This window comes from Falco rusticolus, chromosome 5 (assembly GCF_015220075.1).
Source record: "Falco rusticolus isolate bFalRus1 chromosome 5, bFalRus1.pri, whole genome shotgun sequence".
NCBI lineage: Eukaryota > Metazoa > Chordata > Aves > Falconiformes > Falconidae > Falco > Falco rusticolus.
In genome coordinates this window covers 46,686,727-46,702,533 of record NC_051191.1, presented here as the reverse complement: position 1 = coordinate 46,702,533, position 15,807 = coordinate 46,686,727, and the positions used below count along the sequence as shown (strand labels likewise).

General features: G+C 36.5%; 1 protein-coding gene across 4 annotated transcripts in view; it reads right to left on the bottom strand.

Annotated features, from left to right (window-relative positions):
• Positions 1 to 15,807, bottom strand: part of CDK17 (cyclin dependent kinase 17) — a 96,769-nt gene that overhangs the window by 6,558 nt on the left and 74,404 nt on the right. For all 4 annotated transcript variants that reach the window (XM_037389704.1, XM_037389707.1, XM_037389705.1 and 1 more), the window contains 12 exons: positions 14,298 to 14,423; positions 11,972 to 12,028; positions 9,404 to 9,518; positions 8,786 to 8,880; positions 7,920 to 7,982; positions 4,671 to 4,794; positions 3,544 to 3,664; positions 2,908 to 3,005; positions 2,478 to 2,583; positions 1,640 to 1,682; positions 338 to 428; positions 28 to 105 (listed from right to left, as the gene is read on the bottom strand). In XM_037389704.1, coding sequence (XP_037245601.1) covers positions 28 to 105; positions 338 to 428; positions 1,640 to 1,682; positions 2,478 to 2,583; positions 2,908 to 3,005; positions 3,544 to 3,664; positions 4,671 to 4,794; positions 7,920 to 7,982; positions 8,786 to 8,880; positions 9,404 to 9,518; positions 11,972 to 12,028; positions 14,298 to 14,423 — 1,117 coding nt within the window. The remainder of the gene's footprint in view (positions 1 to 27; positions 106 to 337; positions 429 to 1,639; positions 1,683 to 2,477; positions 2,584 to 2,907; positions 3,006 to 3,543; positions 3,665 to 4,670; positions 4,795 to 7,919; positions 7,983 to 8,785; positions 8,881 to 9,403; positions 9,519 to 11,971; positions 12,029 to 14,297; positions 14,424 to 15,807) is intronic.

Below are 15,807 nucleotides of genomic sequence, written 5' to 3'. Positions count from 1 at the left end.
TATGAGAAGATATTAAGCTTTCCATACCTGTCTCTGGGTAAGTGGAATTTCGAAAGCCAGGGTCTTTTTGCAATTGAATCTCTTTTAGACTGAATATTGAAACACCTGGAATGTCAAAAAGAAACTAAATTCATATCCAAACAACTATGCTTCACTGAACAAAGTTCTATTCTTAATGATATAGTTTAGATTAAAAAATATTTCATATTCCCACATATTTAAGACAATATATACCAGACTCTTGAATAGATTAGGTTTTAGAGTTTTTCCTTAAGCAATGTACTTAGCTTTAATGTATTATCTTAACATTACTCTGCTACTTTATTACTTCTCTTACTTTCAGGCAAAGTGTGTATTCTTGTTCCAAGACTTCTGAAGTATGCATGTTTCATGGCCTCCTCTGCTGAAATTCTCTTCTTCGATTCATACTATTAACATAAAAGGATACAAGTGTGTTGGTTGTCATTAAAAAAACCTTGTTTGTATGAAGTGATTTCATCAAAGGGAGAAGTAAGTGTTCTACTTGCTCAGTATCTCCCACCAACTCACTAGGACAAATTTGTTCCCATTACTTTTATTTCACACATGAAAAACTAACGTGTTACCTCAATCAGTATTATCAACATATAACAAGATTGCTAGAATAGTCAAAATAACTGCTGTAAATGGATGCAAGTCAAAAATATACTTGATTTTAAAGATATAACAATGATTAGATAACAGATTTCTGTCTCCATTATGTTCTAATATTAAATTGCAATGAAATGCTATTACATAAGGTCACCAAAGTTTTCTAATTCGATGGACTATGCTGCAGCGTTTTGCATAAAGTGGAACATTAGGCAACATGGTCTTCAATTTGTGTTCAAATGCCTCCTGCTTGGCATACGTGCACATTTGGACAAAGGCGTAGACACTGAAAAAGCTGTATACAAACAGGAACAGTCCGAACAAGGACTGCAAGTACTGTTCTGACACAATGTGTAAATAGATGAAGATATGACGTAGAATTTAAATTATAGGCTGCAAAGCAGAGTAACTGCACTCCACCTTATGTATTAAGAATTTTTAACACTATGAAGTTACAGTGCTTCTGCATCTACTCAAAGACTTGAGAGTTGGCCTTCCATCTTGTTTCTGGCTCATTTTTAATACAGATTAAAAGATTAAACCCACATACAACTTCGGCTTTTGAATATAGTTTGCAAGATCAAAGAGTAATATTTCACCTTAATAACTGCTTCTCTAGTAGTAAGCTAAGTTCATCGTTACAATAATTTAGTATTTGTAATTAAAAGTTCTGTTTTAACAGCATGTTTCACAAGAGATTTAGTTTTTTCAGGGAATTGTTAACATAGAATCAATTTTATTTTTACAAAAAGTAGTAAGAGAAGAAATCACTTTTGGCAAAAAACAAACTACTAAAAAACCAATCTGAACATCAGGTTTTTAATTCTTAATACACAGGCTTCCCCAAACGGTCGTCCTTCCCAAATCTGTCATTCACTACAGACTCAGCTGCATATTCCACTTTGAGACAGATCTAACAGATACTATGCTTCTAATACCTTTTGTAAATAATACATTAAAACTCTCAACCTGCACTTTTTATAAAGTAAAGCAACAAAACACAACTTACTTGAAGGAACTTCGCTATCAATTCAATTCCTTCTGTGTCTAGCCTAAAAATAAAAATATTTTAAAAAAATTAAAAGTTATTGAACTACATTTACAAAAGTAAAACTGCGAAGGAACTGATTTTATTAAACAATATGAAACCTGAAAATTAAATTTAAACATGGAAATGCTTTCACCTAAACAACTTTTCAGCATTCTAATCTGTACACAGACAACTGCTAGTATCTCAGAACAGGACTATCTGAAAAACACTGAGGACAGACAAATCCTGAGCTTTTGATTGTGATTTACTAGCTTGACCTGGATCATTTATTTCAGCAGAAAAACTTTTTTTTTTTTTTTAAAGCCTACCTATTCATTTACTAGAAGGACACAATGCTAAGATTTTTTTTTCTTCAGAGTTGATAAGAAATGTTGTAGTTGTTGTTATAGAGTTTATTTATATTAACTGTGCAGACCCTTCAAGTTCCTCATAATGGTTTTTGAGTTATTCTAAGAGACTGCTCAAAGAAATCTTTTAACAACGGGCCTATTATACAACAGAAGAGAATACAGGTTATTTAGGAAACGCTGTGTGAATACTCCTACTATGCAGGCATCATTAATCGGTATTTATAGTTCTATAGGTCATTAAAGAGTGGTGGTACCTTGAATGGTATTAGACAAAGTAATCACAAAGTATCAGGATTATGCTTTGCATTGCTATCTGCCCACAATAACACAGCTGACGTGTAGCTTCCCAGCATTCAGTAGCAGACAGTATTTGGGAAACGCGTTCACATTTACAAATACGCAAAGCCACAAGGATGCATATTTTCTATGATTAAAACACAAAGTACCTTGGTGCATGGTTGATGAGGGGTTGTGGTTTATACTTAGGAAAGTTGTAGTTTCTAAATTCATCACTGGAAGAAATGCCTGGCCACGTTTCTTGACATGGGGTTCCTGCATTTAAAAAAAAAGGCAACAAATTAATCTTTAAAAAATGTAAAGAAACAACTTTGACGTAAGTAAGCATTTAATCCTGTAATTTAAACAGGAAATAAAGAAAGAAAAAAAAAATTAGTCAAATCAGTCAATGAGTCTATGCTGTATGAACTCAGCTGTGCACTCAGCTCAATCATTTTTCAAGAGTACACTCATTCACCTTAATTACAATGCAATATAAAAATATCATTTTTTATGGATAAAGATCTACAATTCTTGTGGAAAAGTGTTTAGAAGAACAAACATATAGCATTAACATTACTGCTAAAAATATCCCTTTACCCAGAAGCCTGAAAATTAAATGCAGTTCATCTTCAACAGTCGAACCAGGAAAAAGAGGCCTTCCTGATGCCATTTCAAAAAATATGCATCCGACACCCCTTCATAAAAACAAGAGAAAAAGATATATCAGAAACAATTCATTAATTTAAGCTTTCAGCTCTTAAAGACTTCTGTGATTTCTCCTCAATTAAAACAAATTACTAAATTAGCCGTTAGCCACACGCTAGTATTAAAAATACTGTTTTGAAAGACATTTAGCAACAAAAGAACTGTCAAAGACTAAACAAAACCCGTGTCATAGCTATATTATATCCTCTTCCTTCAGATGTCAAGTTTATCAATTGTATTAAAGTTCATAGTAAAATACATGTCATTAGGAGAATATTTGGGTTTTTTTTCCCTAACACTGTGGGCCTAATGTCTGCTTACTCTAAGCATTAAAAAGGTACTCTACATTTTCAGACAGAAATAATAGCATTTTCCCTGTCTGCCAACCCTTTGTCTAAAAATCTAACTCAACCGTAGCCTTCAAAAATTCAAAGGATTAGTATGTGAATGCTACTACATAACAATAAAGATGACATTTTTTCAACTTGACTGGGAACAAAAATTTAAATTAGACGAAGCTATACAAACCACATGTCAATTTGAGTCGAATACTCTGAAGATCCAAGGAGAACATCAGGTGGTCTGTACCATAATGTGACAACTTCATTGGAATAGGTCTTTGTAGGAACAGATTTTGCTCTAGCCAATCCTTAATAAAAAGGGAAATAAAAAGTCACGTGCAGCTTGTTGAAGTGGTTTTTTTCTTCTTTTTTCATAAAATTGACAAAGAATTTTAAAGTGCTAAATAAACCTTATTATACTTGCTAAATACCTTCCCCTAATGTTTATTAAAAAGTCCTAATAAACACATTTCTGCAACTTGTCATTTGCCTCTTGGTATTTACAGCAATCTCATGTTCAGTAATTTTAAGCACGGAAGACAGGTAAACAGACCAAGATGCAGAGTAATCCTATAAATTTCATTAAAATGACAAAGCATTAGATCAATGTGATGCCTCCCCCCATGAAAGCCCTTCTGCACTACTTTCATTTGAGAATTACGTTGCAAAAGGCAGAAGGCAACAAACGAATAATGAAACTGCGGAACAGACCAAATCGGTGTTGGATCAGCAGGGGTTTTTCATCCTAACATTGTCAGTTTGTCAGTAATGTCTTCAATGAAAGGTAGGTCTATCTTGTTAGATGCAATATTCTGAGCAACTTTCATTCACACACAAGGGGAAAACCCAGTGGTAGCACAACTTTCAAAGGACCTTCTTGACACAGAAGATTACAGGAAACTCTGAATGCCCTTCTCCACTGAAATCCCAAAGGAACTTGGTGTGTCAGCAGTGGAGTAACACCTGATAATTTAGCACATGGACAGATGCTTCCTCTTTCCCATCATGGTTATTCTGCTCTGGAGTGACTGGAGTCTTAGGAAAAGCAACTTGAGCTCCACCTTAAGGATCTGACTAAGTGACAATTTCAAAGGAAGGTGTATGACTACTTTCAAACCACAAGTCAAGCGACAGTATTACCCATACACATACTACTTATATTACTAACATCCTGTAAAAGGCTGACTTTCATTTTCCATCTGAGAACACAAAAATTCACTACAGATGTGATGTTCTCATCTTTCCTTTAAAGAGAAAGATGCCTCTCTTTTGCTGAGTGAAGAAACTATGTTACAGAATAATTTCAGGCCATACCAAAGTCTGCAAGCTTCAGTTCTCCTTTCTCATTAATTAGTAGATTTTGTGGCTTCAGATCACGATGTAATACCTTTCTCCTATGACAGTATGCCAAACCACGAAGAATCTGGTATAAAAATAGCTACAAAAGAGAACATTTATATAAATTAGACTAAAAATGTTAACCTACAGATTACATGACTGTAACAGCTCATTTGGGTACAGGTAAGTCTGTATTGTAAGCAGGGCAAAAATAATTTGTCAAAAAGTTACTTTTTCGTAAACACATTCTGAACATCTTCATTATCGTTTACAGATTTAAAATCCCTTTATGCACTGCTTTAACATGATACTTTACAACAATATTTTAAGAGCAATTTGTTCTGCTTAACTGAAGAGAACCACAGGGCTGTTTGCTTTTAAGCAAGCATTTACCAATGCTCTTCTCCACACTGATGTTTTTAAAGGTAACTGTCTCTTGAGTATACTCAAGTTCCCTTACACCACAGAATCCTTTCTGAAAATGCAGCTCAGCATCCTTTCTATCCAATTGTGCTAAACTACGTAAAGAATATTTTGGCATGCTATTGGAAAAGTACACTTGGATTCACAAGCTCACAAAACACGGAGAAATGGGGAAATGAGGATTACTAAAACAGTGCAACTGCCTCTGGCATTTACATTCATCCCCTCACCTTGACACACACAGGTTTATTTTAGTCCTTTGGAACAGCAAGCCAAGCAAGCAACTTCAGTCATGCATATTAATGCTGCACATATATAGACATAAAAGTAGCAAGGGATGAGGAAAGGTTAGCAGAGGGTAGCAGAGCAAATTTACTGCGTAATTGTGTTAAGAACTACTATTTAGCAGTTTCTATATGTATAAAGGGTCTGATCTTGAGCATGGGACTTTTAGGTAGCCATTGCTGGCATTTACCACACAACAGTCCTCAGCCAGATCAAATATACGATGAAAAAATACAGACATTACAGAAAGCAATGTTTACCGATGTGACAAACTCGGCATGAAACAGGACTTTTGAGAAGAAACATCAGAATGGTTTTGTATGACCATTTTCTAACACAACAGTTTATTTTTCTACCAGGTGACATCACCAAATTCTTTTTCATAAACCGGACAAATACACAGCAGGTGTAGTTACATCCATCTGTTCTCAGTCTGCTTATGTGGGATTTATCTGTTCTAGAAAAAAGGAATTGGGATCAATTTGTTTCTTTCTTTCTTTTTTTGAAAAGTAGAATGAGTAGTACCAAGTTTCATTCCATCTACTCATGGCCATACTGCTGCACGGGTAGTCAGTCCCAAGTGATACTAACAGGACTACTGTGGAAATTGATAGCCATCTCTATTGTACTCTGGGACTGCAAGGATTAGTCAAGAAGGCAAAGCAGATTATTCTATAGAAATTGTGGATCTTCACCGCAGTTGGCAAGGATCCTTTTGGAAATGCACAGGAAGACATATATTAGCTCAGAATTTTGTCTGAAACTGTAATAGCTGCAGAGATCACACACATCGCTCTATCATACAACTTCATTTTGTTAAGACTCAAACCCCCTAAAATTAGCAAAGGAATGCAAGGGAAGCGATGACAGGGAGGTCTCTCAAATGTTAATAATGACCCAAACCGCCACAGTTATTGTACAGTAAGCACCTACAGCTACCACAGTTCAGCAGCTGTTCTGTTTTCCCAGTGCCAAAGGTACTGACCAAGTAAGTCTGCTCTTCAGGCACAGTTTAAACCATAGGCAAACAAGGAAAAAGTTCCTCTGCTTAGCTCAGATTACCACAAGCAGATCCTGGCTGTTCTCTAACTGCACTTATTATAGGAGTCAGCTTCCACTAAGAGCTTTTCTTTATTATATTTTTTAAGCTTAAAGCACTACCTATTAACTTGTAGTTAATTAAAAACACAAGCTTAATTATGGTTTTTGTTGTTTCTCTGAAGTAGACAGAAATTAAAGATTTGCCCTTTGCAGACACTCAAAGGAAGCAACAGAGTAGGTTAAGGGCAGATGTCTTCCTGTAGAGATACGTACTGTGATGTGACAACAGAATAAAAGAGAAAGCTAACCAAACAGTAATCTAGACCGAATCCCGTATGCAATTCCACTAAGAAAAGATTTCTCAACATGCAACTAAGCCAAAAATAGGATGACAACTCTACTGGAATGCACACAAAGCCCATCACATCACAGTATTTAGTACGCTGTGCTGTATACTGTATTTGTGCCACGTGCTACTGTGTAAGACGACAATTTTCCTACCATGCATGCACATTCATGGCTTTGTTCTTTAGGATCACAGCTTACAGTTAATTTTTTTTTAGAGGTGTGGAAGAGTTTCTGAAACATCTACTGTATAGATAACATCCCTTAAATGAACTATATATGGCTTAATGAAGAGGTTTTGAAGGTACAGTCCACCACAGGTTGCAACACAGCAGGGTGATAAGATTAACCCTTTCAAGACAGTACTGTCCTCTGTTTGGAAGCTTGTTTGTAAAGCCCTAAGTATTAAAGAATATGAAGAGTTATTCCAGTTTTCCGAATCAAAACCTGCTTGTTATGAGAGAGGTAACACTTGGACCTCAGTTAGTTTCAGCAGGCCAGATTGGAAACTGAGTCACTTGACCTGGCCACAGCCATAGTTAAAAAGGAACAGACAATGAAACCTTACAAGAAAATAATTTCCTTGTTATTACTAATGGAAAGATGAACATCACTCATTCTTAAATATGTACGTCTAATTTCTTACTTATACGGTAGGCAGTGGCATCCAAACCCACATTCATGATTGAGGCTACATTTCCCTCAGTGTGCATACAGAAATTTTATTTGAGGATAAATGAAACTACAAACTTAACTTAATAAGTAAGTATAAAATAATGGAATGACAAGAAGAGGTCAAAAGAGTTATGAATGTATTACTTATTAGAATTTTTTTTATTTTAAATACATAACTTTAAAGATAATGAAAACAAAGTTACGTAATGTCATGTTTTCGGTACTTGAAACACTTAAAAGCCATCAAAAACAAAGACTCCATGTGATGTCAAATATAGTTAAGCCAGGTCCAAAGGTCAAAAAGTAAGTTGTTTCTTAATTTTATTTTGGGTTCTTTTTTTTAATTTTTAAAAAAAAAAAAAAGCCCTAAACCATATAGCTCCTGATTATTAAGTTCTTCCAATTTCTTAGAACAGAGGAAGGTGGAAGCTGGTCACTGTCACTGAAAATACTCACCTTTACATTGTGCATACTCATAATGTTACCACAGTCATCCATGTACTGCTTCAGATCCTTGTCCTGTCAAAACACCATTACCATTATTCAGTAAAATTGTGGACAACAGATTACATGAATATTATTTATTGTTAGAACTGAAATAATTCATCAGAAAACTGAGCTTTCTGCAAAAGCTGTTCAGTGATAAACTCAAAAGCCTGAACATGAAGAAAACTCTGCCTTTCCAGAGGACATAAATGCCCATGCTTCCCAGCAAGCTGCATCATCTCAGGCAACATTATTTGTTACTGCCTTCTCCTCCACCTTGTGTGTGGCACAGTATTTTATGAAACTGCTATATTCAATTACATTGGAAATAAAGAGTTTTACTTCATCCCTCTTATTACACTTACACATTTCAGCATATTATATGCAAAGATCATTAAGTAAAGCTTCAGTGAGAAAGTGAAAAGCGTACAGTGCAAGAGGTGAGCAAGTGAGATGCATAATTGTGGATACTTGTTTGAAAAACTGTTATGAAAAGATGGAATGTGTTATTTACATCAAAGTATACTCTTTTCCTTAGCTAATTTGTGAGAGCTGCATCATAACAGAAAAATTTGAATAACAGTACACAGTTTGCTCAGGCAGATCACCACTAACTGCTATTAATGAAACTCTGAAATGATCAGAACAGTATTTACTAATTTACAGCAATTTAAGAACTAAATACACTTTTCTCATTTTCAGCTGAATGATTCTAGATGCAGGAGAGAACTGTAACGGTCCCAGTATTTTTAAAAAGAGCACAGAATTTTCTTATGTCTGTGTTAATTAAAAACAATAAAATGAATGTAAGGCTTGATAGTTGTTTAAGTACTTACCAGATATTCAAAAACAAGAGTCAGAGACTTATCTGTGTGCACAATATCGTGCAATGTAACAATATTTGCATGCTTCAGATCTTTTAATAATGACACTGCAAAAGAGAATTTTAAGTATAAAATAAATGCAAAACACAAGCAGTAAATGCATTTCTAGCAAGTTCATATAAATAAACTTTTTTTTCAAATTAAAAAGCTATTTTTAATAACATAATACTCATATAGATTAAGTTAATAAGAAAGGTATTTGATCAAAATACCAAAGAGACATTTGAATAATGAACTGTAAACATTTCCTAAATTACACATTTCAGGCAGAAGTAGCATTTGGTACAATGTATTCTGAATCCCTGAAAGTTACTCACCAGTAATAGTCTAATTCAGTATAAAATCAGCCATTTATAACACTGCATTTGACCACTCCCCATAGAGTAAATAAACTTAAGCATGAACTCTTAGTATGTCTAGACTAAAATTTTCCTCATCTAAACCAACACCAATTTCATTAATCTCCCATGTAGTCTATGTATTTCCAAGTAGCAAGAGTACTTTGGTCAAAAATCCAAAATAAATCCAGCAGTATCTGAAATTCTAAACAGTAAAAAAAATAGTTATCACCTTCTCTTATGGCTGTGCATGGTGCTCCCTCTTCATGTTCCAGGCGGATTTCTTTTAGAGCTACCAGATTCTCTGTCAATTTACTTCTCCCCTTATAAACTGTTGCGTAAGTACCCTACAAAATGGAAAAATAAGGGAACTTTTTACAAGTTGTTCCTTCACTGAAAGATCAGTTGAAAAAATATAGACTTATGTCTGAGGTTCCAATAGGTTTCATTTTGGACATTAATAGTTTCTACGTTGTTGCCTTTTGCTAGATGTAAAACTACAAAAAAATTTTGTGAGCACAGGTCTGAACACACAGAAGACACAAGGGATGAGTATGCTTAACAGCTTTGAAAATTACATGGAAAGCTACCAAAGCTACCATCATATAGCTACTAAAGAAGTCAGATCAGGTAGCATTAAGCTCACTAAGTTCACTGCTGGGATCATTTGCCCTCTTTAAAGTTGCTATTTGATTAAAACTAGCTCAGGTATCTCTACACCATGCAGCAGTTATGTTTGTCAAGGCTGCAGACATACTCTTTCATTACTTTTACAATAGCTTCTTGTCTTTATTACATATTTTACATTATTTTTTTTTGGGGGGGGGGGCAAGATGGGGACAGACACTTGTCAAAATTTCATTGTGGTTGACATAACGAACAGTAAATATGAAGCCTTTTTTTTGTTTGTTTTTTTTGTTTTTTTGCTTAGACAGCAAGAGATTCAAAACTCTCAAGACATGTTACGCAAGGACAAAACAGCAAGTACGGACAACTAAACCCAGCAAATACAGAGAAGAAGCAACAAAGTTACAGAAACTGCCCTAGGTTACTGTACAGTAAGGCTCTGCAGAGGGATCTGGACAGGGTGGATTGACAGGTCAATACCAGTTGTAAGAGGTTCAACAAGGCTAAATGATGTGTCCTGCACTTGGGTCACACCAACCCCACACAGCGCTACAGGCTTGGGGCAGAGCGGCTGGAAAGCTGCCTGGGGAAAAGGACCTGGGGGTGCTCGTTGGCAGCCGGCTGGACATGAGCTGGCAGTGTGCCCAGGTGGCCAAGAAGGCCAACAGCATCCCGGCTTGTATCAGAAGCAGCGTGGCCAGCAGGACCAGGGCAGTGATTGTCCCCCGGTACTGGGCACTGGTGAGGCCGCACCTCAAATCCAGTGTTCAGTTTTGGGCCCCTCACTGCAAGAAGGACACTGAGGTGCTGGAGCGTGTCCAGAGACAGGCAACGGAGCTGGGGAAGGGTCTAGAGAACGAGGCCCGTGAGGAGCGGCTGAGGGAACTGGGGTTGTTTAGGCTGGAGAAAAGGAGGCTCAGGGGGGACCTTATCGCTCTCAACAACCACCTGAAGGGAGGTTGTAGGCAGGTGGGGGTCGGTCTCTTCCCCCAAGTAAGCAGCAATGGGACAAGAAGAATTGGCCTCAAGTTGCACCAGGGAAGGTTAGGTTGGATATTAGGGAAAATTCCTTCACTGAAGGGGTTGTCAAGCATTGGAACAGGCTGCCCAGGGAGGTGGCTAAGTCACGGTCCCTGGAGGTGTTCAAATAACATGTAGATGTGGCACTTAGGGACATGGTTTAGTGACGGACATGGCAGTGCCAGGTTAAAGGTTGGACTCGATCTTAAAGGTCTTTTCCAACCTAAACAATTCTATGATTCTACATACCTGGTGTTGTCCACTACATTTTGTAAGCAAGTGAGACAATGTACATGGCCCAGCTATGACCTGACAGCTACCAGGTTAACATTCCTCCAAAAGACACACAACATTATGTCAGGTCTAGTGAGCCGCCTAACAGTACTAAAGGCAAAATAAAAAATTAATGCGTTTAGAAGTGAAAACATTGCAGATGGAGGACTGGCTGCAATTTTCACAGCAGAGATGCTGACCAGCCCCGCTTTCTTCTGCAACATTCAATGCATCCCATTCCAGTGCTCCCCATCCATTTTTGATCCCATTGCCCAACCTCAATCAAATTGGACAGGACTTGATATCTGGCCCTTCCTGGATTCTACTATTTCTCTGGAAGCCAGAGGCTGAGTGGAAGTAGAAAGCCATACCGCTGCCCTCCCAGATGGAAAGGCAAACTCAGTGTTAGGTACTTCACTTGAGAGCACCTGTGGCTGCCCAGCACAGGCGCAGGCATCTCGCCCAGAGCATGCACAGCTACTGCCTGCTTCCTGTGAGGGCTGACTTCTTGTCCAGTGTGAGTGCTCCCTAACACCCAGCTCATGGCAGAAGGACACCAGACTTCACTAGTTTTATTACTGCCAGATTAATTTTGTCTATCTGTACACAGATAAAGTCACAGATCATTTGCTAAAGGAGTCTTGCTCTTCCCCAGCTCAGTAATGGTTTTCTTGCCCACCCATTTTTTTTTTATTATTTATGTATAGAACATTTGTGTGGTGGTGACATTGTTACACATTGAATATGTTTGGTTTACTGAAAATACAAATTCAATCTCTATATCCCCCAAAATATCCATTATCAGTCAATACTTATGTAAAATTTTACATAAGACTTCGTCATCAAAGCAGTAATGATTCCAAAAGAAAGTTATACATACCTCTCCAAGCTTTTCTAACTTGATATAGGTTTCCATTTTTCCAAATCCAATTTCTGACTGCAACAAAAAGAAATGGAAAATTGATTACTAAAACTGAATAATTTATGTAGACAGGATTCAATCAGCAAGGTAAACTTTGTTTCAGAAAAATACCTGATAGTATTGACCAAACACCACACAATTATGCTATTTTAAAAGCAATTTAGCATATTCTGATATAAATGCATCCCAGCATCCAAGCCTAACGTCAGCCAGGCTACTGTGTATCCCAGTTGTGCTAAGATCAAAACCGCACTTCACCCTACCTCCTACTTAAGACAGGGACACTTTGGTTGCCTACCACTTGTAAGGAAAACTCATTTTTCCATTCCTCAAACTAAGATCGATTTCATTTTTCCTTCAGAATAACTGAACTATTGGATTTTTTTCTGCAATATAATCTGTATCTTGACTTACACAGAAACACTGATGCACCATATTTATGCTTTCTCACTTATAATGGCTGGTGCATAGAAGTTACATTTATGCTACTGTGCATGCAATACTGTAAATGTATATACAAAATAGTTACCATAAAAGCTATTTTATCTTGTATTTCAAAGGAAAACACTGAAGTCTAACATGTCCTCACTTAATAATTTTTATATCCCTTTTCCTTTGATTCCCACTAAGCCTTGAAAAGAGACATGCCTTTGAAGCAGAGCACAATATTAGTAATTGTAATTAACAGTCTGCTAGCAAGCTTTCAGTGACAATCTCAGAATAATGAGTCCTTGAATTTCTTTTTTTGACAGGTTAGTCTGAAATCATGAAAGGACAATGCAGCAAATGCATGCCTGCATACCACAGCACTGCTGGCATGTTTCATTTTGGACTTTTAAGCCCTGAAACCATTTTTAAAAGGCAAAACAAAACAACCTTGTGACAGGAAGCTGATTCCATACACACACCATATTCATTAGAGGGCACTGTTTTTCCGTCTGTCTTTTAGAAGGTAAAGAGGAGAGAGGGGATTTAGGTATACAGGAAAATCTCAGCCCCCAAATACTATGCTCCACTGAAAAGGTACTACTTTAAAGGTACTTCGTAAGCATCTGAAAAGGTTTGAGGAAGTTTATTCCTCAGCTCAATGCTACATCAGTAACTAAGTGGTTAATGAGCTACAAAATTCTGGTGCAAATATTTAAGCTCTCTACATTATTATTTCCAGAGCTTCGATCCAATCTTTTCTTCTTTTAATATTGTTCTTGTAAAAGGTGACATGCAGATCAGAGCTTTAGTGTAGTGCACTAAATTGTTTTTTTTCCAGGAGAAAAACACATGATAAAACTCAACCATTGCTTTGTTAGAGACATCATTAATTCACAAAGAATAAAATAAAGGTATTTCACAGTTAATAAAGCTAATTCACTACACCTACTTTCGTATTAATTTTTTCAGCAAATAAGCCATCAAATCAAGAGAAAAAAAAAGAACAATGTGGATTTTACAACACTATCCAGTTTTCCTCTGTAAAGAATTTCTTGCCAATTAATTTGCTCAGGAAATCAGTAATGGTCTAGCAATTATTTAAGACCTCAGTGAACATTAAGAAAGCTGATAGATCAAATGATGATTGAAATGTAGCAATTTTTACAAAAATATGACAATAATATTTTTTGGACTATTTCAGGGATGTGCACATCTTGTATCAGTATCCAAGATTCCTAGCATTTATTTTCTAATTAAAGTATAGGAATCCTCATTCTGTTATCTCCAAGGAAAAGACTTATTTTTTAAAATAACCCAATAATCTAAAAAGGTATGTATAATTTATTCATTCATTGTCTTAAAAATTCACGTATGCTTTAAAAACAAAAAACCCCAAACTATCATCTCAACAGCCATTTTGAGAAAGAAAATTTGTTATCAAATCCAAAAAGAACAGTGAGTAGGACTGCCTTCATACTACACTGCTTTAGAGCCTTCCTACTATATCACTTGATGTAAATTTGACCTAAGACTATGTGGCCTACTTTCTCAAACAGATAATCCCTGCTCTAAAATGCAAAAGGACTTAAGTATGCACTTTGGGAGCTGAGTTTAGCGACTAATTTCAGTGGGTCAAGACCTTCACTGTGAAACGACAGGGCCAAGTTTGCAGAAGAAAAATGAAAGAAGGGGCGAAATTCTTCAATGCATTTTGACATGTGCACACTGAAGTTCAGGACATGAAAGCCACGGTGTAAATGAAGCTGAATCATGCCTATGATATACAGACATCTACATTAAATGGCATCTGAAGACCTGGGCGGTTAGTTTAGTAAGGCAGGTACATTACACTTACTAGTGACGCTCTGCGAGATCGTCGACTCATTGGCTGGTCAAACGGCGGGCTGTTAATCTGCAGCTTTTCAAGATAGCCATCAGGTATCCTGATGTCAGCAGGCAGGGACAAGCGCTTGTTCAAATCCTGCAATAAGTAATGTTTATAAAGAGAAGGGTCAAGTATAATTCAGAATTTCCTAAAACATCTTTTAATACCTGTAGTGTTACTGTTTTTAGAGTGTTATGATTTAAAACAAATAATTATATGAATGAAAAATAAGTAGTATCACAGAAATTGTTTTAAAAAAAGACTTTCTTCTAATAATACTTCAAATTCCTTAGATAATAGGTTAAAAAAATAATCAGTGCTTTACAAACTAATTGCTCTAACAAGAGGAATGAAATGCCAAAATGTAATTAAATACATCGTGGATAAATGTACTGAGTTTACTTGAGTACTTATACATACCTGGAATACCAGAAACTGAGAATTCAGAGGCTGCTAATTTCTTTTCATATAGTAATTACACTAGAATAACAAGAGATCTCCACGATTCAAAAAAAATACCACCACTTCTTTCTCTGACTCCTGAAAGTTATAAATTTGCTTCCATTTCAATTTTTCCAGTCTTACAAAACAGAATCACTTCATTATTAGAGCCAACTATTACAAATGTTAATACATTTTTCTATAGCAAAGCTTTTACTATAGGATCTTTAGAAAACCAAAGTGTCATCATATAAAAACAGTTTTCTCTACACCAGATTCTGTTTTTCACCAGTAAATTTTTCCAAAATCAACAACATTATTTCTAAGACAGAAGGAAACAAAATTACTTTGCCCTTCAGCAAACGGGGGGGGGGGTGGGGAACATAGAGTTTTTGGGTGGCACTGCACATTCTTACAATTTTTTAATCTTCAGTTTGGCTTTAATCTCAAACATGCCAGAAAATGAAATCTCAAATATTCCCTTAAAGCGACCACTCACCACCACAGAGATAAAAGGGCATCATATCCAAACTCACAGAAAACAGGAAGTAATTTTCAAAACAGCAGGAATTGTTTTTCAGTGAAGGTAGTTTATCCAAGTAAAGAAAATCACACTCTGCATCAAACTATACAATCCACCCCCACAGATTCTACTCTGAAGTTAATAGGACATCTCTGGGACTGCCACTGTTTTCACACTTCTCTCCAGCAGAAGAGGGCAACTCCAGATTTCCGCTGATGGTCCTCAGATTTAATCAATACTGACCTGAGAGCAGTAAGCTTTTTGATGTTACCCTGTTCTATCTTACCTATCACCTCCAGCTTTGACTTCTGGGAATCACAAGCTCACCTAAACACTGGCAGCTACATCCCTATTCGGTTCCCCTCAGGCTTGGCCATGTGTTTCTACTCATGTCTTTGCAGCAGCTTTGAACTATTTCAGCATGCTAAATCATCGAGAAACTATCTCAGGAGAGGTGCATAGCTTCCTGCCAGCTTTGTGCTCCAAACAGTTCAGTCTCACAGCCTGAACACAGGG